Below are 27,159 nucleotides of genomic sequence, written 5' to 3'. Positions count from 1 at the left end.
GAGCATTTCCTTTGAACGTCATGTCAGTGCTCAAAACGTTTCAGGCTGTTTTTGTTTTTTTTTTTTTAAGACAAGGTTTCACTCTGTTGTCCAGGTTGGAGTGCAGTGGTGCAAACATGGCCACTGCAGCCTCGACCTCCCGGGCTGAAGTGATCCTCCTGCCTTAGCCTTCCACATAGCTGGGATGACAAGTGCATAACACCATGCCTGGCTTTAAACAATTTTTTTTTTGGTAGAGATGGGCTCTCACTATCTCATTACGTTGCCCAAGCTGGTCTCAAACTCTTACGCTCAAGCAATATTGCCTTGGCCTCCCAAAGTGCTGGGATTATAGGCATGACCCATCACACCCGATTAAGTTTCAGATTTTTTTTTTTTTTTTTTGGCGAGACCGTCTCATTCTGCTGCCCAGGCTGGAGTGCAGTAACATGATCTTGGCTTACTGCAACCTCTGCCTCCCAGGTTCAAGCAATTCTCATGCCTCAGCCTCCCCAGTAGCTGGGGTTATAGGCGTGTGCCACCACATCCGGTTCATTTTTGTATTTTTAATAGAGACGGTTTTCACCGTGTTGACCAGGCTGGTCTCAAACTCTCGAACGCAGGTGATCTCCCCGCCTCGGCCTCCCAGGGGAGGTATTACAGGCATCAGCCACCACACCTGGTGATAAATTACAGATTTTGAGGCATTTCAGATTTCGCATTTTTTGAATTAGGGATATTCAACCTGCAGTAAACTAAGATAAGCAGGGCCTCTTTGAGATTTATTGCCTCTGAACACAACACAATTCCACTGCACAAGAATATGTCTAGTTAACAATATTTTCCAGCCATAGTAAGTGGAACATTGTTCAAAGGTGACATTTTCCAACTTCTCATACAGTGACTTCCAGATTAGGTCAAAGCTATAACTTCATTGTGCATACTACTACTTTAACTATACTTAAATATAACATGCATCTTAAAATTTGACATTGCTTTCAAAATGTGTTTGTTTACTGGGGATAAGAGGTGGCACTGAAGATAAAGGAATATATTGCTAGAGTGTTTCTTTACTATGAGAATGGAAAGAGTAATTGTTGAAAATAATAGTTCCTATCCTCAGAACAGATTCACCATGTGAACAAGAAGGTGTTTCAGTATTAAAAGACACAGGCAGAGAATGAGGGAGTAAAGTGGGAAGAAACGTAGAAAGGTACTGGGCTGGGGTTAGGGCCACATGGGGTTGTGCCATGTGATGCAAAGGAAAATCTCAGAAACAGAAGTAGAGATGAGACATAAGGTCATTTGGATATAGGTAAGCGTGAACAGAAATATATAAGTCAAGAAACACTACGTACTGTCTGGTAAGAACAAATAAAGAACATCTGTCAGGTACATATAATACAATGAGTTTAACTCTTGAGACTACCATTACTTTATTGTGTTAGGTCAGAGATACAAAAACAGACAGATGCACACATAGACATGCCTCCAAATGCTTCAAAATCTATTCTACAAATAGCATTAGCTCCATTTTTCTTCTAATTTTACTCTCATACAAAGATTCCTTTCCTGAGCTGCCTACTTCCCATTTTCTACATTTCCTTAATCTACTCCTTTCTCTACTTAGTATTTTACCTTCTTGAAACTTGCAACTCTTCAAAATTATGTAATCTCCCAAAGGCCAAAAGCTTCATTTCAGTCTAGTATACATGTTTCTTCAAATCGATAATATTTTATTTATAGTACAAATAATTTTAATATTTTCTCAGTAAACCAAATATATTGTGGAAAATGTCAAAAGTTTAAAAATAATTCCTAAAGCCATAATAAGAAATAATTATATAAAAAAAACTATTCAAGATTGACTACTACTTGAAGATACAGATTTATGAACATGTTCATTATGCAAAACTTTTAAAATGAAAATCTATCAGAATATCTGTAAAAGAGTGTTGTGGTGCCAGGCATGGTGGCTCACGCCTGTAATCCCAGCACTTTGGGAGGCCAAGACGAGTGGATCGCCTGAGGTCAGGAGTTTGAGACCAGCCAGACTAACATGTTGAAACCCTGTCTCTACTAAATATACTACTAAATATACAAAAATTAGCTGGACGTGGTGGCATGCACCTGTAGTCCCAGCTACTGGGGAGGCTGAGACCGGAGAATTGCTTGAACCCAGGAGACAGAGGTTGCAGTGAGCCAAGATGCGCTACTGCACTCCAGTCTGGGCAACAGAGTGAGACTCCATCTCAAAAAAAAAAAAAAAAAAAAAAAGTGTTGTGAACTGATTTTACCAAAACTTAAATTTTACACAGAAAATGAATATATAATTTTTTTTTTTTTTAAATGGAGTCTCGCCCTGTTGCCCAGGCTGGAGTGCAATGGTGTGGTCTCAGCTCACTGCAACCTCCGTCTCCCAGGTTTAAGCGATTCTCCTGCCTCAGCCTCCCAAGTAGCTGGGGCTATAGGCGCATGCCACCACAACCGGCTAATTTTTGTATTTTTAGTAGAGACGGCGTTTTGCCATGTCAGCAAGGCATGTGATCTGCCTGCCTTGGCCTCCCAAAGTGCTGGGATTATAGGCATGAGCCACCGCGCCCAGCCATATATATAATTTCAAAAAACCCACTACACTACTACTACTTGATATGAATAATACTTGATGGCCTATTTTTTTTTGTATTAAGATAAAAATTGTATATAGATAGTACTGAAAGGCTATTAATAGTTAACATAGCTGGATTTTTAAAAAAGTAGTCATTGGCTGGGCGTGATAGGTCACGCCTGTAATCCCAGCACTTTGAGAGGCCAAGGCGGGCGATCACCTGAAGTCAGGAGTTCAAGACCAGCCTGGCCAACATGGTGAAAACCCCGTCTCTACTAAAAATACAAAAAATTAGCTGGGCATGGTGGTGGTGCACGCCTGTAGTCCCAGCTACTTGAAAGGCTGAAGCAGGAGAATCACTGGAACAGCGAAGGTGGAGGTTGCACTGAGCTGAGATCACACCACTGCACTCCAGCCTGGGTGATCAAGCAAGACTGTGTCTCAAAAAAATAAAAAAATAAAAAAATAAAAATAAAAAAGGTAGTCATTAAAATGATAATCCACTTATAAACTGATTCTAGATATTATGTGGTAAAGTCTGTCTAAATTAAAACTCACGTCGAATTATATAATTTCAAGTTATATACTTAGTAATTTCTACTAGTTTATCAAACCTTAATCTAATATCATAGATAATTTTAACAGTATGACCCCCCAAAAAATTACATGTGAGTCTTTTTAGGAAAAACATTTCTAAATGATTTTTAGGCCCAGATAATATGACCATAACTTTCTTTTTTTATTTTTTGAGATGGAGTCTCACTCTGTCACCCAGGCTGGAGTGCAGTGGTGCGATTTCAGCTCACTGCAACCTCCACCTCCCGGGTTCAAGCAATTCTCTGCCTCAGCCTCCCGAATAGCTCGGCTGACAGGGCTCCGCCACCATGCCTAAGTTTTTTGTATTTTTAGTAGACACAGGGTTTCACCATCACGGCCAGGCTGGTCTTCAACTCCTGACCTCGTGATCCACCCGCCTCAGCCTCCCAAAGTGCTGGGATTACAGGGGCTAGCCACAGCGCCTGGCAGACCATAACTTTCAAAAAGAAACTTCTTTGAAACTTTTTCCATGACATCCTTCCAACCTATTGCTACATTGTAGCAATAGGTTTTAAAAAATGATGAATCCAAGGAATCATCCACTTTAGAGTATGACATCTGTTTTCTTTTAATCAAAAAGATGACTGGTAGGTGCTATTTCTTATTTAATTAAGCAAGAAGAATTAAAACAGTAGAAAATAAACAAAGTTGGGGAATATAAAGAATGAGATGCAGCCAGGTGTGGTGGCTCAATGTCTATAATCCTAAAATGCTAGGGCATTTTGGGAGGCCGAGGTGAAAGGATCACTGGAGCCCAGGAGTTTTGAGACTAGCCTGGGTAACATGGCGAAACCCTGTCTCTACAAAAAAATACAAAAATTAGCCAGGCGTGGTGGCACTCGCCCGTAGTCCCAGCTACTCAGGGGGCTGAGGCAGGAGAATTGCTTGAACCCAGGAGGTTGAGGCTGCAGTGAGATGTGATCATGTCACTGTACTCCAGCCTGGGTGGCAGAATGAGACCCTGTCTCCAAAAAAAAAAAGAACAGAAAAGAATGAGATGCTACAATTAACTGAAAAAATCTTATCTTACCATCAGTAGATACCACAAGTGTACAAGTGGCTGTACCAATTTTTTAACTCTTCTGTATACCTCAGTTTCCCTATCTATAAAATATAGGATATAACAACAATATCTACATCATAAGGTGGTTGTGAAGATTAAATAAGTTAATACACGTAAAGTACCTAGAACAGTGTCTGGTACATTCAAAGTGCCAATAGCTATTAGCTATTATTATCTATCTCATTGTTTAAAAGTCACAAGAAGAGCTGGAGTGAGTATGATTCTATTGGGCAGAACTGGGCAACCTCAATTCCAAAGAGAAAGCCCTACAGCCACAATCTATACTTTTGGAAGAGGGAGATAACAAACTGTTTCAGTAAACTGTTTAATTTAGTTCACATGTTCTTAGCATCAATACCAGAGCTTAAAGATAAAACCCAAACCTTCTCCAAAGAAAGAGGGTTATTCAGGTAGGCCCTAGAGTGGTCTCAATTTCATAACCCACTGAGTGATGTTACAGTAGTCATCTTTTGCTTCATGAAAATTCCAATAAGAGGTAGACAGATGCTGGGGGTAGTATTTGTAGGTGGATAAATTTGGGATGAATAGGTAAACACTAAAACCAATAAAAATAAAAACAAAACAACAAAAAATCCCTAAATTAAAAGCTCCTGCGGCTGGGTGCAGTGGCTCACGCCTACAATCCCAGCACTTTGGGAGGCCGAGGTGGGCAGATAGTTGAGGTCAGGAGTTCATGACCAGCCTGGCCAACATAGTGAAACCCCATCTCTACTAAAAATACAAAAATTAGCTCGGCATGGTGGCCCACGCCTGTAATCCCAGCTACTCAGAAGGCTGAGGCAGGAGAATCGCTTGAACCCAGGAGGTGGAGGTTGCAGTGAGCTGAGATGGTGCCACCATACTCTAGCCTGGGCGACAGAGTAGCGAGACTCAGTCTTATTAAAAAAAAACACAAAAAACAACAAAAAAGGCCAGGTGCGGTGGCTCACGCCTGTAATCTCAGCACTTTGGGAGGCCGAGGTGGGCAGATCACGAGGTCAGGAGATTGAGACCGTCCTGGCTTACACGGTGAAACCGTCTCTACTAAAAATACAAAAAAATTAGCCAGGTGTAGTGGCAGGCGCCTGTAGTCCCAGCTACTTGGGAGGCTGAGGCAGGAGAATGGCGTGAACCCGGGAGGTGGAGCTGGCAGTGAGCCAAGATTGTGCCACTGCATTCCAGCCTGGGCGACAGAGCGAGACTCTGTCTCAAAAAAAAAGTTCCTGCAAAACCTTACTCAAACAGAAATCAACCTGAAAAGAAATTTTTTAAAGAGTACAGGCAGGGCACAGTGGCTCACATCTGTAATCTCAGCACTTTGGGAGTCTGAACTGGGTGGATTGCTTGAGCCCAGGAGTTTGAGACCAGCCTGGGCAACACAGAGAAACCCCGTCTCTACAAAAAATACAAAAAAGGGCATGGTGGCACATTCCTGTAGTCCCAGCTACTGTTTGGGAGGCTGAGGTGAGAAGACGGTTTGAGCCCAGAAGATAGAGGCTATAGTGAGCGGAGATTGTGTCAATGCACTCCAGTCTGGGTGACACAGCGACACCATGCCTCCAAAAAAAAAAAAAAAAGTCAAAGTAGGATAAAATGAAGCTTAATGTATTCATATAGGTGATTTATATGATTTATATTAAAAGTTACCAATGGGGCTGGGCATGGTGGCTCATGCCTCATGCCTGTAATCCCAGCATTTTGGGAGGCCGAGGTGGGCAGATCACTTGAGGTGAGGAGTTCAAGACCAGCCTGGCCAACAGGGTAAAACCCCATCTCTACTAAAAATACAAAAATTAGCCGGCCTCAGTAGCACGTGCCTACAATCCTAGTTATTCGGGAGGCAGAGGCAGGAGAATTTCTTGAACCCGGGAGGCGGAGATTGTGGTGAGCCAAGATAGCGCCATCGCATTCCAGCCTGGGCAACAGATTGAGACTTCGTCTCAAAAAAAAAAAAAAAAAAAAAAGTTACCAATGAAGCATAATTTTCATCAGGGAAAAATTGGCCATTATATTGTATGTACATATATTTGCATATATTAAAAAACTTGATGTATTTACATTAATAAAAGTTTAGTCAAAACAAAGGCCATTTTAGTAAAACAAAAATGTTACCTTTAAACTCAAACTCTAAACTTCAAACGAAATGAAGCCTCCAATTTAATATAATCAACTGTCACACCTTCTAAATTTATAGCCATTAAATAAGAACTTTCCACATAGTATGTTTTCTTTTCTTTTCTTTTCTTTTTTTTTTTTTTTGGGAGACAGAGTCTCGCTCTGTTGCCCAGCCTAGAGTGCAATGGTGCGATTTCGGCTCACTGCAACCTCTGCCTCCCCGGTTCAAGCAATTCTCCTGTCTCAGCCTCCCGAGTAGCTGGGATTACAGGCACCTGCCACCGCGCCCAGCTAATTTTTTTTTTTTTAGTAGAGACAGGGTTTCACCATGTTGTTTAGGCTGGTCTCAAACTCTCTGACCTCAGGTGATCCACCTGCTTCAGCCTCCCAAAGTGCTGGGATTACAGGTGTGAGCCACCATGGCTGGCCCGTATGTTTTTTCTCCTTCTTTTTTTTTCTTTTTGAGACTGGCTCTCTGTCACCCAGGGTGGAGTGCAGTGGCGTGATCACAGCTCACTAGGGCCTGAAGCTCCCGGGGTTCCGGTGATCTTCCCACCTCAGCTTCCCAAGTAGCTGGGACTAGAGGTGTGTGCCACCTATTTTTGCATTTTTTGTGGAGACAAGGTCTCACTACATTGCTCAGGCTGGTCTTGAACTCCTGAGCTCAAGCCATCCACCCACCTAGGGCTCCCAAAGTGCTATCATTACAGGCATGAGCCACCACACCCGACCTCTATTTTATTTTAATGAATTGCTCCTAATTTTGAAAGATACATTTTAGACAAAGAATCCCCATGAAATATATTTTTCCATATTTTTGAGAAGTAGAGAACTATTGGTTTCATTTGTATCTTTTCCTTTTTTAGCCAATTAATAATGAATAATTATGATGAAAAAATTAGTACCAATAACTAAACATACTAATCAGGATGGGAAAGTGGCTTTAAAATTATTCTAAAGTAGTATTTTTAATATTCATCTACAATTATTGAATTATTGTTCCCTACAAGCTAAAATATTAGTTTTATCCTCTATACTATGCAACTATGACCCTGAAATGGTTGTCTGATTTCTCAGCCTCCTGGCTCAAGCAATCCTCCTGCCTCAGCCTATGGAGTAGCTGGGACTATAGGTGCTCCCCACCACGCCCAGCTAATTTTTTTTGGAAGGGACAGGATCTCACACTATCTTGCCCAGGCCGGTCTCAAACTCCCAGCCTCAAGCATTCCTCTCACCTCAGCCTCCCAGTGCAGGGATTACAAGCAAGCCACTGCCCCGGCCTCAAAAGCTTTTTTAAGGCTACTTTTGTAGAACAAAAATATGGTTTATGAATCTCAAGAACAATGTGCATGTTGGTTAGTATCAATTTAAGCCAGAACTCAAGAAAAAAATTAGGTATTTACTACAAAATTATAAATTTAAATGATTGGTTTCTTTCCTACATGAAGCAAAAATAAAGCTGACTTTTCTAGAAAAGACTGTAAAGAGGAGACAGAAGCAACTGACCCTCTACTTCTCTTGTTCTTTCTTTTCTTTTTTGAGATGGAGACTCGCTTTGACGCCCAGGCTGGAGTGCAGTGGCGCAATCTTGGCTGACTGCAACCTCCGCCTCCTGGGTTCAAGTAATTTTCCTGCCTCAGCCTCCTGAGTAGCTGGGATTACAGGCACCTGCCACCACGCCCGGCTAATTTTTTTTATTTTTTGTGGAGATAGGGTTTTGCCACGTTGGCCAGGGTGGTCCTGAACTCCTGGCCTCTGGTGATCTGCCCATCTCGGCCTCCCAAAGTGCTGGGATTACAGGCGTGAGCCACTGCACCTGGTTCTACTTCTCTTGTTCTGCGATATGAAAATCATCCTAAGCTGTAAGATTCCCAAGAAAACTGAAAGAATGGGGACGCGGGTAAGCTTTGCTAACCGTGGCCTTCCCCATCCACCTCTTCCCCCAACTTTTCCCATAAAAGTAACCTCTACTAATAAAACAAAGCATCTTTTACAAGTAGCTCCCTACAGGGATCCTATCTATCCTTGAGTGCTTACCACAATCTGATTTCTGGACAGCTGACCCAAAGTTTGTTGATTTTACTGATCTTCAGAAAGCCACTGACTGGCTAAAGTCTTATTGGTGAACAGAGTCAAAAATCAGATGCCCCTGCCAAGCTTTACAGAATGAGGAGTTGGACAACACAGTTACGTTTGGCTGCACTGTGGTGAAACATATGAGGTATCTTCTTTTTGTCTTCAATCAGCCACATTTGGGCTGAGTAGTTCTATTACATCTTCAAAAAACTGAGCTCCAGTTCTTGATGGAGACAGAGGAAGGTCATTGAGGAGGTGGTTCAGCTCAAGAGCTAAGTGAAAAATGTCTTTTGATTCACTCCTGCTTGTGGATAGAAGTCATCTTCGGGATGGAAGAGGGAGTGAGATGACCTAGAGTCTTGAATTGGTGGATCTGCAGGAACAGAAACTAAATACAGTGGAGACCTCTTAACTGAGTAACACCACGAGATGGATTTCCTGACAAAGTGCCAATATAGGCTAAATATAAAGATTAAACATGTGCAATAAAAGTGATCATGCACTTGTTTTTCCAGATATCAAATGCATTTGTACCATTTTATGAATACATGTTTTCTTAATAACTGATTATAAAACAACGTAAAAAAAACCAATTTAAGAAAAATAGACCCATTCAAACAAAAAGCCTGTAATTTTGCCTATATGAGTGCCATTTCCTCACGTTTAACAAGTCGGTTCTTTCAAATGACTTTTTCTCCATATACAAACTATAATCTGTCTAGTCCACATAGTGTCAGTAGTAACACATCAAATTTTAATTTGAGATAGATCTTTCAGGTTTTTTTTTAATCCCCTAGAGAAATGAAATTCAAATTACACCTCAAGGTACTAATTTACAATAATCTACCTGCTTACAAATTCTAAGACTTGCATTAACCAAGTTTATTCCTACATATCAACCAAAAGAAGAGTACGTATCATTAAGTCAGGCAATCTTTAAATGTGAGTAGTGGCCACCTCAAAGTTCCCTCAAACTTTGATTTTAAAAAAACTTTAAAGGCCCACAACCAGATTACTGTGGATCTAATTTAAATTTTCTACATACATTTACAAGAATTTTGATGAGCATTTGATTACTTACTTCTACTTACAATTTGAATATGTAAATTTACTGTATATACTCTCATAATTATTAGACCAGGAATCAGCAAACTATGGTGGCCAAATGCAGCCTGCCACTGATTTTTGTATATAACGTTGTACTGGGACACAGTCATGCTTTTTCATTTATGTATTGTCTATGGCTACTTTCATGCTGCAATAGCACAAAAAGCAGTCATGACAGGGACCACAAAACCTAAAATATTTACAACTGGCCCTTTATAGAAAAAGGTTGCCAACCCCTGATATAGACAATTACTAAAACATATATAATACAATTAAATTATTTTGAAATGAAACAGAAATAACATGTAGAGTTAAAATTAGTTATAGGTCAACCATAACAAATTTACCACAGAAAGAAAAAAAACGTAAAATAAGTCCCAAGAGGACACTCCATCTGGCTTTCAGATGAAAAATTTGATCTTTACATATAGAATATATATACATATATATGTAAATGCTATAAAACTAACATTCAAGAATAATACAGATACACGCTATGGAACTGTTCATTTAAAAATGGTTAATTTTGTCATGTAAATTTCACCTCAATAAATCTTTTTAAAAATAAGAGTATATGCAGTACTTTACAGATTTCTACCTTTAAGTGGGCCACATCATAGTATAGTGGTTAAATATTTAAGTTACATCTTACCTAATAATGTGGTTTCTCCAATATCTCTTAGATCATCTCAGACCCTTGTGTATATTTCTTCTTTGCCAGTAGATGGAGACAACACCACTGAAAGTTTAAAAGACATCATTCCCTGTTTAAAGGGAGCTTGCTGGTCTGAAAACTGGGGGAACCCTAACCCAAAGATTTCTTCATTTATTTTTTAAAAGACAGAATGGCTATGCCAAAATAAGAAATCCAAGGGAATGTACCCAATATTAACTACGGATATCCTCAAAAATTTACTAAAAAGTAACTAAACTCTGTCTGTGATATGGTAACTAAATCGTATTAAAATGCAATCATCTCTATAGCTTATAAGGTTCAAACTACCTGCTCTGTGCTCTCATTTAGGCTAGATCATTTATTTTTCAGTTTCAGAAAGTGTAACTCAGAATACATAAGAAAAGGAGTTGTCTGAATTCCACAGAGGTAGATGCAGTACATACATATAGTATTTTAATTAGTCATATATGCTGCTAGAAGCTTTTTATTCAAAATAAGACAACTATCCAGATCCACATGAAATAATAAGAACTTTAAAAAGAGAGTTAAAGCAGAAATGGTAGAAGCAGTAAGAAAAAAATTCAATTTTATGATCATACTGAAGAGAAACGCTCATGAAAGGGAAGAATCAAATTTACCTACTTAAGTTTCTTATTTCACTACTAAAAATTACATAAACAGAACAAAAACCATCTGTAAGAAATAAATTTCAATTTCAAACCTAGAAGCTTAAGAAGTCATCTCAAAATCATTGTTTATCTATATTTTTCAATTAATAGCTTTCCTTTCCAAATTCAAAGCCTTAAAGCCATTTTTTTCAAATGCAATCATGAAAAACACCCAAAAGCAAAAAACAAAGAAAAACCCCAACAAGGTTATCGAGCTTAAAAGAGAAAACTAAGATATCACTATACTATTTACATCTGCCACAAGGACTCCTGTCCTTAAAGTCCACTAAACAAGAACAACAAATTTGATAAAAAAAGGTCTTAAGAAAAATACTTGCCTTAAACCAAATAATCATCAGTTTTGAAAGGGAACAGAAAAATCTTTAAATCTTTTAATTTTATGTACATTTTGCTTACCCCCGATTATATATCAGGACTAAAATCAGCTTACATAAAAAGTGAATTCAGTATTCAAATATCTATTGCCATAGCTACAATACCTACCCTAGGTTAAAACTAGAACTGACGACTAAAATAAATCCTCTTACAACTCATTACCAGACAAAGTAGGTTAAAGTAGCCATGAACCACAAACTTCTATTTAACTCTTAAATTTCACAGTTTCTGTGAGACATCAACTATTATCTGCCAAGAAAACTATAACCACATTCTAACTGCCTTTAAGAGCACATAAACAACCAAACACCTTTTTCATCATCCACATGGCAAGCACTCTGTGACTTTACTAAGTTAATCTTTAGGCTGGCTCCCTCTTGACAGACAACAAACTTTTCGATTCCCAATCTTTCAACAACTATCATATAATGCAAATAATGCTAGTTAAATAACAACCTCCAAAACAGAAACGCACTTTGCAATTTTCAAAGTGTATTCACTTATATTATTAACTCAATCTTATAATAATGGAAAAACCTTAAAGTAAAAACTATGGCCAGCACACATAATCCACAGTGAAATGTTAATGATATTTGTATTTTGCACTGTTACCTGTCCATCAGCACAGATGAGAGAGAAATGCTTAAACTAAAATGCCCTAGGTAAAACAATAACTAGAAGAGTGCCCTGGAATTCTAAGATTAATTATAAAAGAGATGTACTAAAGTGTAATTTTCACAGACCACATTACTACTATAGGAAATAAAATGATCAACAAGGAATGAGTTTTCTTTGTATTAATTGGATTTTTGGAAAACAAAAACAAAAACACCAGGAGTTAACCTGGCAAGTTCCTCTTGAGGATCTATGATGTCAGTGCTCCTGCCTCCACCTGCTGGCAAACAGATTATGAAACTAGCTGAGATCTCAAGGTAAGAAAGTTAGCATTTTTGGAGTAACAAATTAATGTTGTTTTATGTAATATCTAGCATGATGCTAATTTTGTTAATAAATCATTAAAATGTTGATGAAATCCATTATACTTCTACAGAAAAACACATTTAATGTCACATACACACAAAAAAAATACAAAAGATTTTTTTTATCAGAATGTTACCTATCAGGCCAAAAATCATCAAAAAAAATTTAATTACCTGATAAATGACATCTTGGAAAAGGACTGGAAAAGTAAGTGCTGCATCTTCTAGCTCATTTAAACTACAATGCACTAGTGTTTCATCCTTAAAATAAAAAACATAAATTGAATGAAACAAGATAGTAAAAGAAACTTCAAAGGATAATTTTATCCTTAATCACCAAAACACTAAAGCACCCATTCATATGTTGAATTTTACATTTATAATATATTACTATATGTGGCACAGCAATTTGGGGTAGGAGTTTCTAAAGTCACTAGTTCTCAGGTATAGCTCCTGGACTAGCAAGCAGAATAAACATCATTTGAGAACTAGTTAGAAATGCAAATGTTAACCTCACTTCTGATGATCAGAAACTCAGGGGAGGGGATGGGTCTCAGCAATCTCTGTGTTTTTTTTATTTTTATTTTTTGAGACAGAGTCTCGCTCTCAGGCTGGAATGCAGTGGTGCGATCTCAGCTCACTGCAACCTCCGCCTCCTGGGTTCAAACGATTCTCCTGCCTCAGCCTCCTGAGTAGCTGGGATTACAGGCGCCAGCAATCACGTCTGGCTAATTTTTGTATTTTTAGTAGAGACAGGGTTTCACCATGTTGGTCAGGCTGGTCTCGAACTCCTGACCTCCGGAACATGCCTTGGCCTCCCAAAGTGCTGGTATTACAGAAGTGAGCCACCGTGCCTGGCAACAATGTCTGTTTTTAGAAGCCCTTCGGATTCTGACACATGCTCAAGTTTGAGAAGCAAGGCTTTGAGTTCTGCAGTTGCCAACTTTCAGTTAAACCCACATGCATGCTACTTTTTTACAATCAGCAAATATAAGTGTAGAATCTAATTATTAAAAATATATATGCTGTTCATTTAACTCCTTATCCTCCAACTTTTTATAAAGCATCTTACTTTAAGTAGGTGTTTTAGTATCTCACAAATTATGTTTCATGTAATTTTACTCAACACCAGATGATCTAGGTTCACTGCAACCTCCACTTCCCGGGATCAAGTGATTCTCCTGCCTCAGCCTCCCAAGCAGCTGAAATTACAGGCACCCACCACCACGCCCGGCTAATTTTTGTATTTTTAGTGGAGATGGGGTTTCACTATATTGGTCAGGCTGGTCTCAAACTCCTGGACTCAAGTATCTGCCCGCCTTGGCCTCCCAAAGTGCTGGGATTACAAGCGTGAGCCACTGTGCCTGACCTAGATAAATTTTCTTTCCTTCCTTTTAAAACTGAAATGAGATCTCACTTTGTTGCCCAGGCTGCAATGCAGTGGCACAATTGTAGCTCACTGCCGCCTCAAACTCCTGGCCTCAAGGGATCCTCCTCTCTCGGCCTCCCGAGTAGCCGGGACTACACGCTTGCAACACCAGGCTCATTCATTTTTTGTAGGGACGTGGGTCTCACTATGTTGTCTAGGCTGGTCTCGAATTCCTGGGCTGAATGGAGCCTCCCCAAGTGCTGGAATTACAGGCATGAGCCACTGTGCCTGGCTAAGATAAATTTTCTATGAGAGCTAAACCACATCTCCAAATATAGGGTACCAATTATAGGGTTCCAGTAACAAATGCTTAATAATAAAATATTTTCCAATATGACATGAGATACATTTTTACTAATATCAAGAAATTAGTTCCTTCCTCAATCCCAGGGCTTCACTTTACTAGCCTTAAAAAAAGTAAACAGATTTTAAAAATGCAAAATTAATAAGAAATCAAGAGGCAGAGGGGAAATGTGACTATGTATTAAATTTGGTTAGCAAATGATAGGAGATCATTGTTTTCAAAGCTTTTCTGGTACCCTAAAATATCATTTTTTTTCTGAGACAGAATCTTGCCCTGTTGCCCAGGCTGGAGCACAGTGATATGATCTCAGCTCACTGCAACCTCCGTCTCCTGGGTTCTAGTGATTCTTGTGCCTCAGCCTCCAGAGTAGCTGAGATTACAGGTGTGTATCACCATGCCCAGCTAATTTTTGAATTTCTAGTAGAGAATGGGTTTCGCCATGTTGGTCAGCCTGGTCTCAAACTCCTGGCTTCAAGTGATCGGCCCAAAGTTCGGCCTCCCAAAGTTCTAGGATTACAGGCATGAGCTACCACACCCAGTTCCTAAAATACAAATTTTTAAATCACATCAAGGTATCATACTGGGGCCGGGCGCAGTGGCTCATGCCTGTAATCCCAACACTTTGGGAGGCCGACGCGGGCGGATCATGAGGTCAGGAGGTCGAGACCATCTTGGCTAACAAGGTGAAACCCCGTCTCTACAAAAAATACACAACAAAAAATTAGCCGGGCGTGGTGGCAGGCGCCTGTAGTCCCAGCTACTCGGGAGGCTGAGGCAGGAGAATGGCGTAAACCCGGGAGGCGGAGCTTGCAGTAAGCTGAGATCGCACCACTGCACTCCAGCCTGGGCGACAGAGCGAGACTCCATCTCAAAAAAATAAGAATTTGTGCTTTTGAGACTATTAATAAAAAGTGTATTGGTATAATATATATGTAAAAATAAGAATAAGAAAAGGGTTATGGTCTTGCATATGGTTAATTAAGTTGACCCAAATTATATTTGGTCCTTCAGGAAAACATGATCCTGACAAAAAAAAGGGAAAGCTAACATAGGCATGATTCTAAAAAAGAATTTCACCCCTTTATTCTCTCTACCTCTACAGATAATATACTTACCAAGTCTAAAACTAGGGAGAATTCCGGTGTGCTTCTTGTTTTCAACGGAAGAGCAGGTTTCCTATTTAGTTGTTCTTCTGTCAGTGGCGGGACATGTTTGATGAAATAATAGCTATAAATCAGATTTTAAGAAAATTTCAACATTTTACTTTTTATACATATAGAACATTACTAAGCTCAGCCCATTTAAAAATCTATAAAGCAGTTAACCCAGAAAACAAAACTTATAAAACATATTAATAAAAGTGAAAATATACAAATTAGTATCTCTGTAAAATAGTAACAGCTGTTTTTGTTTGTTTGTTTTTGAGACAGTCTCACTCTATCACAGGTCACTGTAACCTCTGCCTCCTGGGCTCAAGTGATCCTCCCACCTCACCTTCCCTAATAGCTGGGACTACAGGCATGTGCCACCGTGTCCGGCCAATTTCTGTATTTTTTATAGGGACGAGGTTTTGCCACATTGCCCAGGTTGGTCTTGAACTCCAGGCTCAAACAATCTGCCTGCCTGGGTCTCTCAAAGTGCTGGGATGAGCCACTGCACCCAGCCCCAGTAAAAGTTTCAAATACCTACAGGTCACATATCTTGGCAATATACTATTTAGCCACCAATCCACATATATAACGTACTTTCATCATGCTCCAAAAAGGAAAGAAAAAAAGAGAAAAAAGCAACTCACGGGTCAAATACTTCCCAGTCTTCTTCATAGGTGGCCTCCGCGTGGGCTGATGAATAACCACTATCTGGAGTTACTGGTGCTATTTAACACAGTGAAAGAAAAAATGTTGCTTTTACTTAATGCTTCATGAAATATATATTTTTACTGCTTCTATCTAAGATCTTCCTAAAGCCTTGTGTATTTTAAAGACAGAAATAACTTGTAAACACCTAAAAGCCAATTTATTAACATATAGATCTAACTTTAGATCTAAAGGGAAAAATGACCACTATAGAAAAAATGGCAAACCAGATCATGGCTAGAATTAAGATGTTTATCAGCTAAGAAAAAATCTACTACTTACTACTAGAAAAATATACACCAAAAAATGCAATCTTCTAATTGTATGGTGTTTACATGTAATCACCAAAAAATTTCATGGTGCTCTTATAGGGGTAATAGTTCATAAAATGCCTTGTACATACACGCAGTCAGTAAATGTATGCTGACAACAGACCCAAATGTAGGTTTTTTGTTTTTTTTTTTTTTTGAGATGGAGTCTCGATCTGTCGCCCAGGCTAGAGTGCAATGGCACGATCTCAACTCACTGCAACCTCCACCCCACAGGTTCAAGCGATTCTCCTGCCTCAGCCTCGTGAGCAGCTGGTATTACAGACACGTGCCACCACACCTGGCTGATTTTTGTATTTTTGGTAGAGATCGGGTTTCTCCATGTTGGTCTGGCTGGTCTCAAACACCCAACCCCAGGTGATCCGTGCACCTCGACCTCCCGAAGTGTTGGGATTACAGGCGTGAGCTACTGCGCCCGGCCCATCAAGTCTTTAAAAAGTTCATGAACCCTTTGAAGATTTATTTTAAAAAATTGTATGTTCCCAGGAATCTCAAGACTATGATCTCTCTTTTTTTTTTTTTTTGAGGCGGAGTCTCGCTCTGTCACCCAGGCTGGAGTGCAGTGGCGTGATCTTGGCTCACTGCAGGCTCTGCCTCCCGAGTAGCTGGGACTACAGGCATGTGCCACCACACCTGGCTAATTATTGTATTTTTAGTAGAGACGGGGTTTCACCGTGTTAGCTAGGATGGTCTCGATCTCCTGACCTCATGATCCACCAGCCTCAGCCTCCCAAAGTGCTAGGATTCCAGGCGTGAGCCACCGCACCCGGCCACGACTATAATCTTAAAAAATTAAGAAATGCAGCCAGGTGTGGTGGCGGGCGCCTGTAATCCCAGCACTTTGGGAGGCCAAGGCAGGCGGATCACCTGAGGTCAGGAGTTCGAGATCAGCCTGACAAACATGGAGAAACCCCATTTCTATAGAAATACAAAATTAGCTGGGCATGGTGGCATATGCCTGTAATCCCAGCTATTCAGGAGGCTAAGGCAGGAGAATCGCTTGAACCCAGGAAGCGGAGGTTGCAGTGAGCTGAGATTGTGTCATTGCACTCTGGGCGACAAGAGCAAAACTCCATCTCAAAAAGAAAAAAAAAAAATTAAGAAATGCTACTCTATGCAGACATTCTGTTTTTTTCTTTGTTTGTTTGTGTTGAGGCGGAGTCTCAATCTGTTGCCCAGGGTGGAGTGCAGTGGCGCGATCTGGGCTCACTGTAACCTCCGCCTCACTAGTTCAAGCAAATCTCCTGCCTCAGCCTCCCGAGTAGCTGGGATTACATGCACCTGCTACCACGCCCGGCTAATTTTTTGTATTTTTAGTAGAGATGGGGTTTCATCATGTTGGCTAGGCTGGTCTCGAACTCCTGACCTCAGGTGATCCACATCAGGTGACCCGGCCTCCCAAAGTGCAGGGACTACAGGCATGAGCCACTGCATCCAGCCAGAAATTATTCTTTTAATCTTTTTTTTTTGAGACAGGGTCCTGCTCTGTTGCCCAGGCTGGAGCACAGTGGAGCAAACACTGTGGAATCGACCTGGGCTCCAGCAATCCTCCTCAGCCTCCCAAGTAGGTGGGACTACAGATGTACCACCACACCTGGATAATTTTTAAAATTTTTTTTGTGGAGACAAAAAAGTATCTTGTTATGCTGCCCAGGCTGGTCTTAAACTCCTGGGCTCAAGAGATCCTCCTTCCTAGGCCTCCTCAAGTGCTGGTGAGCCACCGTACCTGATCAAAATCACTGCTTAGAAGACTTACTATTTTACTTCTAATTTATAAACACTTAAAAATGATCAAGAAGTAATTCTATATTGCATGCCATAGTTCATTCCCAGTTTGAGCTAAGAGCTTATCTTTTGATAGTGCTTTAGAAATTATGCTGGGAATTTTCCAAGACAATAATTATAACTTAAATGTAAGAAGACAAAGGTAACTTACAAGCCAAATAGGTAATGTCTCAGATATAAAAATTTAAAGTGGAACCCAATAAAAATTTCTATAATCTTCCTATAGAAATGAAATGGTAGATAATAGTCTTTCAAGACAAAAATTAATCTTTTGTGCAATTATCATGTATTAACACCTTTTGAGACAGAGTCAACGTGGTGTGTATGTCCAATGGATGACATCAGATGTAAAGCAGAATTTTTTTTCATCTCTGACATTATGCTTCCAATAATTAGCACACAAAAAAATCTCCAACAACTTTACCATTTCAAGTTCCTATTAATCTCAGATGAAAGAATATATTTATTTTATTATTATTTTTTGAGACAGGTCTCACTTTGTTGCCTAGGCTAGAGTGCAGTGGCATGAACACAGCTCACTGCAGCCTTGACCTCACAGCCTCAAGCAATCCTCCCACCTCAGCCCTTCAAATAGCTGGGACTATAGTATGCAAGCCACGATGCCCAGCTAATTTTTTTGTTGTTGTTTTTGTAGATACAGGGTTTCACCATATTGCCCAGGCTAGTCTCAAACTCCTAAGCTCAAGTGATCTGCCCACCTTGGCCTCCCAAAGTGCTGTGATTATAGGCATGAGCCACGGCACCCAGCCAAGAATATTTGTTAAGTGCTTATACGCTAAGTATTTTGCCTATTTTATCTCCTTTAGCCTGCAAAACCTTGTATTACAAAAACCATGTTAAAGCTAAGAAAACTGTTTTTGAAACTGTCTCAAAAGCTTAAATAAGCTGTCCAAAGTAACACAGCTGCTAGCTTCCTACCTTCTTGTTCTCTTTAGCTATGTCCTCAAAGTTAAGGAAAAGAATACTTTTGTCACTCATACTAAATGCCTCTATCTATACTCTCATGATCATCCCAATCAGAGTAACTGCAATGTGACACATCATGTCATTTAGCTCACTTCTTTGTAGCAGCACTCACCATACTGTATAGTGATGTTTCTGTATATTTGGCTCTTCAATTAGATCACAAACTCCTCAGGAGTCAATTCATCAACAGTTCCAATCACAAAAAAAAAAGGTGCTCATAAATGCTGGGAGAATAAATGAATGACTGTGACAACTATAGTATATCTTAATTTTCCCTTCTAGAAACCGCTAAGTTACAGAAATCCTTTCTCCATCTTCACAGTTGTCAGAAAAAATAAATACAAAGGCTTATACAGCAGCATGAAAATACAGAACAAACATCAAACAGGAAGCCAAAGCCCTGAACTTTAGTCTATACTTTATTAGTCTTATACCACTGGGCAAAGTAATAAGCATAAAATGATGGGTCAAAGGTGGGTTAAACTGCAAATATTACCCACAAAAGAATGAACGTAATTGTATTGATTTGACTGTTAGATTCTGTATTATTTTTAAATTCTGAATTTAACATTATACATGTGAATCTTTCACTTGATGACTTTAAAATAAACCTATTTTGCTGCTTGTCTCTTCACGTTGGTATTACTGGATTGCATTATATAGAAGTTTCATAATTGTATCATATTTTCTTTAAATGTTTTCTGCTGTGTCAATTACTTTTTTAAAAGTTTCCTTTTTATAGCTGAGAGAAGTACAGATGCTCCTAGACTTATGATGGGGCTACATCCCAATAAACCCATCATAAGTCACAAATATCATAGGTCAAAATGCATTTAACACCCTGATAAACCCATTGTAAAGTAAAAGAATTGGAAGTTGAACCACTGTAACTCAGGAACCATCTGTATATTATATTTCCTTAAACCAAACTATGTTTCTTTTTTTCTTTTGTCTTTCCCAAGACTGGATCTTGCTCTGCTGCCTAGGCTGGATTGCAGTGGCTCAGTCATAGCTCACGGCAGTCTGAAATTTCTGGGCTCAAGCAATCCTCCCACTTCAGCATCCTGAGTAATTAGGACTACAGGCACATGCCACCATCCCCAGCTAATTTAAAAAAATTTTTTTTGGCCGGGCGCAATGGCTCACACTTGTAATCTCAGCACTTTCGGAGGCCAAGGTGGGCAGATCATTTGAAGTCAGAAGTTCGAGACCAGCCTGGTCAACATGATGAAACCCGGTCTCTACTAAAAGTTAAAAAAAAAAAAAAAATAGCTGGGCATGGTGTCACATGCCTGTAATCCCAGCTACTCAGGAGGCTGAGACAGGCGAATCGCTTGAACCCAGGAGGTGGAGGTTGCAGTGAGCCAAGATCATGCCACTGCACTGTCCAGCATGGGCGACAGAGTGAGACTCCACCCCAGACAGGGTCTGGCTCTTTTGCCCAGGCTGGTCTCAAACTCTTGACCTCAAGCAATCCTCCTGCCTTGGCCTCCTGAAGTGCTGGGTTATAGGCCCCAGCCATCATGCCTGGCCCCAAACTATGTTTCTTAACTAATATATATTTACTGGGCTCTCTCAAATACCTGGTACCACAATAAACAACAACAACAAACACAAACAAACGAAACAAATTTAAGATAAAATCTCCATGCCCTAATAAGAAGATGGCCTTCTTCAGTTTTATTTCTGCTTTTAAGAATGGTGGAACACAATTCCATCTTGTACCCTGTCTATCCACCACAGTACTCAGAGGTAATGAAATTCCTGATCCATATGTTTCCACATTTCAAGGACAACTGGCTCCGAAACCCAATAATTATGTTTGGTCTTTATAAGGTTCCAAGTCAGGCTGCAAACTTAGGTATATAGGGAGATCTAGGAACAGAAGCAGTTTTTCGGGGGATGTCATCGATGTAATCAAACAAATCTGAAGGTATGAGACTGCCTCTAGCTAGTGACCTCAGACATAAGGGTCTAAGACTTGTGCAATAATAATAAGGATATTCATAAACATGAGCATATATTTTGTTAGTTGTATTAAATTTCTCCAAGCAATAAGATTAGTGGTAATAATTAAACTGTAAAATGACTAATACTTAGTCAAAATCTTTTTAAAAATTTCAATTTCAAAATGACTTTGGATTTTTGGGACAAAGCTTTGTTTCCAATTTTAATTTTTTCTTAACTTCCAGGAAGAAAAACCTATGCATATAATGTGCTCATTTAAGAAAAAATATGAAATACTGTATTTTTTATCAACTACTCATGAAGATGTATAAGAAAAGAAATTTTCTTCACCTGTAAGGGGTGGGATATCACGATTAACTGTTTCTTCTGCTTCTTCTAAACCATTGTTTATTGATGGTCTCACTTGAACTGCTTGATTTGAGTAAGCTGCTCCATTAGTTGATGTAGTAGTACTGGTAGTGATCTCATCCACCTGTTCCATATCAAGTTGTTTTACTATTTCTTCAGCTTCCACAGCCTGTCCTGGAGAATCTGATCCTGATGTTCCTGAAATCATGATTCAGTGTACTATCATCATTTAAAAATGCACCTATTTAGAAAAACTAAATGCAGCATCACCGTACAATATATTTATTTAGACTGATCATTCCTGCAGGAACAAAGCTGAGGATATTGCTTTTAGAGAATCTTTGCTAGCTATTTCAAACAATGAAGAATAAAGACTTACAGGCTACAGTAACATTTGTGAGCAAAGTTTCTGCATCCTAGTCATGTGTGCAATTTTAATTTTTCAACCAGAGGTATCAAAAAATTAGCTGTTCCCCTAATCATGAGAACCTTTTAATTAAAAGATATAAAAATAATTTCTCAGCAAAACTCCATCTCAATAACAAAGACTGGGCCAGGTGTGGTGACTCATGCCTGTAATCCCAGCACTTTGGGAGGCTGAGGCAAGCAGATTGCGTGAGCTCAGGAGTTCAAAACCAGCCTGGGCAACATGGCTGTCTCTACAAAGAATATAAAAACTAGCTGGGTGTGGTGGTGCACATCTGTGATCCCAGCTACTCATGAGGCTGAAGTGGGAGGATCGCTTGGGCCCAGCAGGAGGTCAAGGCTGCAGTGAACGGTGATTGTACTATTGCACTCCAGCCTGGGTGACAGAGCAAGACCCTGTCTCAATTAAAAAAGAAAAAATAATAATCCCAGGTCTTTCCATTTCCTTCTGGAATCTTCCAAATGTCATTTTAAACAAAAATAACAAAAAAAATTAACCTCCAATATTCTCAACTTCCTTACAGAACATTCCTTCTCCCTTGTTGCTTTAAGTTTAACCTCTTTCCTAAAAGGTTTTCCTGATACCCTTCCCTCAATGCTCTTTATTCTCCCATACCAATATACTAATTGAATCAGAATTCATTTATCTCCATCGCTACTATCCAATCACTGGTCTTCCACTAATGTGCAAAAAAAGTCTGCTCTTTTGAGACTGATGTCACATGGCTATATAATTCTTCACTTATCCTCACTGCTGGCACCTACCATCTACTGCCAGAATCCTCTCAATCGCAAAGAAGTTTAATACATAGCTACTAGTTTACTGCTCTATTTAACACAGTATTTTTTCTAGTTGTTATTACAGATGATGTCAATGACTCATCCAACGACTAATCCTCAAAGTTCTTGCCCTCTTCAGCTCCAACCATCTTCACTCATACTGCTCTATATCAGTTACTACCATAGCTATAACCTGGACATTAACACTGAGAAACTTCACCTCTGAAGCCTAAAATTCTAATACTGTATTAACCACTTACCACAACCTCCTAACCCTCAAATTATATATCTCATACTCCCATTATATGTGATCTTCAAACTTGATAAAGGCCAGTCTGTTTAATTCCAAACACGTCCCTCAAACACTTCTTCTCAACCCTCCTCATCTAGTTAAGACTTCGTGGTGTATCACTTAAATACACTGTCAAACTGGCAGCCTCAGTATCCTTGATCCCTCATTCCTCCACTGTCATCCATCAAGAAATCCCTCTTGAATCAACGTAACCAACAGGCTTCTCAGACCCTAGTTCCAGGCTATGGAACAAAAAATACAATTACAAAGACTGGTCATAATCCAAATAAAACAAGAGACACTGAGACACGGAAAGGCAGGGGGAGGGGAGGAGGTAGGTGGGGGGGAGGGGGGAAGAGAGAGATGGGGGAGTGGAGAGAGAGGTTGTGTGTGTATGGGGTGGGGAGAGAGAGACAGAGACACACACAAAGAAAATATCACTGTAAACCTTCACCATTCTTCCCAAGTCCCTTCCACTAGAACTATCATTAATGAGACCATCTCTTCCTTCCAAGAAAACTCTATCAAACTTCAACTCCTTCTTCCCCAGACATCTATTTCTGTACACGCCTTCAGAGATATACACACCTTCAGAGATTCTTTACTTCAGCATGAGGGGAAAATATTACTACTGGGGTTTGTTTTTTTTTGTTTTGTTTTGTTTTTTGAGATGGAGTTTCACTCTTGTTGCCCAGGCTGGAGTGCAATGGTGCGATCTCAGCTCACCGCAACCTCGGCCTCCCAGGTTCAAGCGATTCTCCTGCCTCAGCCTCTTGAGTAGCTGGGATTACGGGTGGGTGTGCGCCACCATGCCCAGCTAATTTTTTTTGTATTTTTAGTAGAGATAGGTTTCTCCATGTTGGTCAGGCTGGTCTCGAACTCCTGACCTCAAGTGATCCGCCCATCTCAGCCTCCCAAAGTGCTCGGATTACAGGCGTTGAGCCACCCCGCCCAGCCTGAATATTTTTATTTAAATATTTCATGGCATCTCAAACTCAGCATGGTCCAAATTACACTCAATTATCTATCTCCCAGGAACTTTATTTTCCTTGAATCTTCTACTCTTGTGCCATCTTCATCTCTATTCTCTTTCACCTCCAATCTGCACCAAAAATGTGTCTATTTTCTATCCTCTGATCCTTCCTGTCTTCTCTCATACAATTAAGGTCTCATCAAGTCTCACACGAATGACTACAAGTCTACTAATTGTTCTACCTGCCTATGGCCTCTTCAGAATCTAGTCTACACACTACTGCCCAAGTGATCTTTATAAAACATAGATCTGATCGTATTATTCACCAATTTAAAACCTTTCAGGCCGCTCTGCCTATGGAGGAGCCATTCTTTATTCCTTTACTTTCTTTTTTTTTTTTTGAGACGGAGTCTTGCTCTGTCACCCAGGCTGGAGTGCAGTGGCACGATCTCAGCTCACTGCAGCCTCCGCCTCCTGGGTTCAAGTGATTCTCCTGCCTTGAGTAGCTGGGATTACAGGCACATGCCACCACACCCAGCTAACTTTTGTATTTTTCTTTAGTAGAGACATGGTTTCACCATGTTAGTCAGGCTGGTCTTGAACTCCTGACCTCATGATCCACCCGCCTCGGCCTCCCAAAGTGCTGGGATTACAGGCATAAGCCACAGTGCCCGGCCTATTACTTTACTTTCTTAATAAAATTGCTTTCACCTTGGGGAAAAAAACAAAACAAAACAAACTTTCAATTATCCCACACTTGAATAAAGTTCATCATCTTACTATGTTAGCTCTATTATATGACTTCTTCATAGCTCTCCTACCTTATCCCTTCTCAAATGCAATGCTCCATCAATTACAAACTACAAACAGCTCTCAAATACACTATGCTGTTTTCTGCTGCAAGGCCTCTACGCATGCTGCTCCTTCTACCTGGAATGGCTTTTGCCACTTTTCCAGATTCGGCTTTTCTTTCAAGCCTTTTGTGAGCCACTACCCCCGCCACCCAGAAGACAGGACCATTCCATTCTTTTTATTTTTTTTTTTAAGTGGACGCCCTACTTGGCTGTCCAAGCTTGAGTGCAGTGGTACAATCACAGCTCACTGCAGCCTCAAACTCCTGGGTTTAAACTGCTGGATTGAAGCATTCCTCCCACCTCAGCCTCTGGAGTAGCTAGGACTACAGGCGTGCACTACCACACCCAAATAATTTTTACATTTTTTTGTAGAGACAGGGTCTCACTATGTTGCCCAGGCTAGTCTCAAACTCCTGCCCTTGAGCAATTCTCCTGTCTTGGCTTCCCGAAGAGTTCAGATTACCAGCATCAGCCACCACACCCAGCTCCCAAGGAGCTGTATATTATTAATGAGGTGGAAAACATACACGAGACGTTGACAAAATATGCTAATAAAAAAGATCTTTTTAAAAACTATGTATTTTTTTGCTGGGCACAGTGGCTCACATCTGTAATTCCAGCACTTTGGGAATCCGAGGTGGGCGGATCACCTGAAGGTCAGGAGTTTGAGACCAGCCTGGTCAACATGGTGAAACCCTGTCTCAACCAAAAAATACAAAAAAAATTAGCCAGGCATGGTGGCAGGTACCTACAGTCCCAGCTACTTGTAAGGCTGAGGCAGAAGTATTGCTTGAACCTGGGAGGCGGAGGCTGCAGTGAGCGGGGAGATCGCGTCACTGCACTCCGGCCTGGGCAACAAAGAGAGACTTCGTCTCAAGGAAAAAAAAAAAAAAAAAAAAAAAACCAAACTATGCATTTTTTAAAAAAAAATCCAAATCACAGTTAACGGTTTATACTTACCATTTTTATTTGCTGGTGAAAAAAAGTTGAAGACAGGTGAAAATATGGTCCCCAACAAAGTAGTCCTTGGAGGACTGCCAGAGGAAGGATTATCTTCTAATTTTCCATTTTGTTTTACATGTTGATTTGTCATTTCATAACTACCAGCTTCTAAAAAAGAAACAAGAAAAAAGTCATGATCTAGAAAACACTGAATTTCAGAAATGTGTTATAAATCATTCATTATAGAAGTAACTCTTTTTCCCTCAAAATACTTCACGAAAGCTAATTAATGTTAATGTTCAGGAAAGCTTATTAAAGAAACATTGAGGTAAATTACTCGTAAGTCAAATGCTCTTTATGTATCAATGTGTTTATAATGCTAACATTTACTGAGTTTTTTCAAAGTAGATTTACACCTATAGACTGAAAGGCTTCAAATCAACACAGTATAACACAAAATGAAGAAAATTCTTTGTAAACAAGCAAACTAGTTCCGACCACCTAAAACACAAGTAATTTTATTTTTGTTTACATTCTAGGACGGTTCTAATTCATAAAACCTTCCCTCACATCTGCTTCTATCTAATGAATGACAGCTAAATGAATAGAGGCAACATAACTCTACTGAAGCAAAAGGCTATATATAGCAATGTCAAAAATTACTTATGGACACTGAGACACCATCTCAGAGTGGCTAGGGAAAATAATTTTAAGTTTCCTGTAAATCAAAATGTTCCACAGATCTTTTAAGAATATAAAAGTAAAATCAATCAACTGTTCTAATTAATCATCCTTTGATTCTCCTCAACTTTTGATGTCTACAACACTTATTTCCTTCTTTGCTATGGTTCTTTTAACTTGTTTCTTTCCCTATTTTGTCCCCCTTGTCTTGTCTCAGTCTTTTTCTCCCTCCTGGTTTGTTTTTTCTAACAATGAAGATATATTGCTGCACTGGGCAGAGACAAGGGGAGAAACTGCTGCTGTGTTTAAGACAGCACTGGTTAAAATAGTACTCCATACTCTAAAGCAGGGGTCCCTAACCCCATACCCACTGGTACCAGTCCGCAGCCTATTAGGAACTGGGCCGCAGAGCAGGAGGTGAACAAGCATTAACGCCTGAGCTCTGCCTCTACTACCTTATCTGAAGATCAGCTGCTGCATTAGATTCTTTTAGGAACATGAACCCTACTGTGAACTTTACATGCAAGGGATCTAGGTTGTGCGATCCTTATGAGAATCTAACTAATGTCTGATGATCTGAGATGGAACAGTTTCATCCTGAAACCATTCCCATCACTGTCAGTGGAAAAACTGTCTTCCACAAAACTGGTCCTTGCTGCCAAGAGGTTGGGGACTGCTGCTCTAAAGTGTTATTCCTTATAGCTGTCTCTGCTTTTCCTTAATGCTATTCTCCTTCTTTTTGACTTTGAGGAGTTTCTCTGCTATGCAACAAGGTATTGACAGAGTTTATCAACAGTGGCAGTATTGACATTTCAGTCTGATAATTCTTTGTTTTGAAGAGCTGTCCTGTGTATTGTAGGATGTTTAACAACATCTCTGACATCCACCTGCTAGACAGTAGTAGCCACCCCTCCACAAGTTGTGACAACCAAAAAGGTCT

General features: G+C 39.9%; 1 protein-coding gene across 5 annotated transcripts in view; it reads right to left on the bottom strand.

Annotated features, from left to right (window-relative positions):
* CTDSPL2 (CTD small phosphatase like 2) overlaps positions 1–27,159 on the bottom strand; it is a 99,134-nt gene that overhangs the window by 14,648 nt on the left and 57,327 nt on the right. For 3 of the 5 annotated variants that reach the window (XM_031002524.3, XM_031002525.3, XM_055363585.2), the window contains exons 4-8: positions 25,557–25,706; positions 21,254–21,469; positions 15,794–15,872; positions 15,114–15,225; positions 12,440–12,526 (exon numbers count right to left, since the gene is read on the bottom strand). In XM_031002524.3, coding sequence (XP_030858384.1) covers positions 12,440–12,526; positions 15,114–15,225; positions 15,794–15,872; positions 21,254–21,469; positions 25,557–25,706 — 644 coding nt within the window. The remainder of the gene's footprint in view (positions 1–12,439; positions 12,527–15,113; positions 15,226–15,793; positions 15,873–21,253; positions 21,470–25,556; positions 25,707–27,159) is intronic. The other 2 variants (XM_055363587.2, XM_055363586.2) reach the window with 1 other exon arrangement.

This window comes from Gorilla gorilla, chromosome 16 (genome assembly GCF_029281585.2).
Source record: "Gorilla gorilla gorilla isolate KB3781 chromosome 16, NHGRI_mGorGor1-v2.1_pri, whole genome shotgun sequence".
Taxonomy (NCBI): domain Eukaryota; kingdom Metazoa; phylum Chordata; class Mammalia; order Primates; family Hominidae; genus Gorilla; species Gorilla gorilla.
This window is presented reverse-complemented; position numbering and strand designations above follow the sequence as displayed.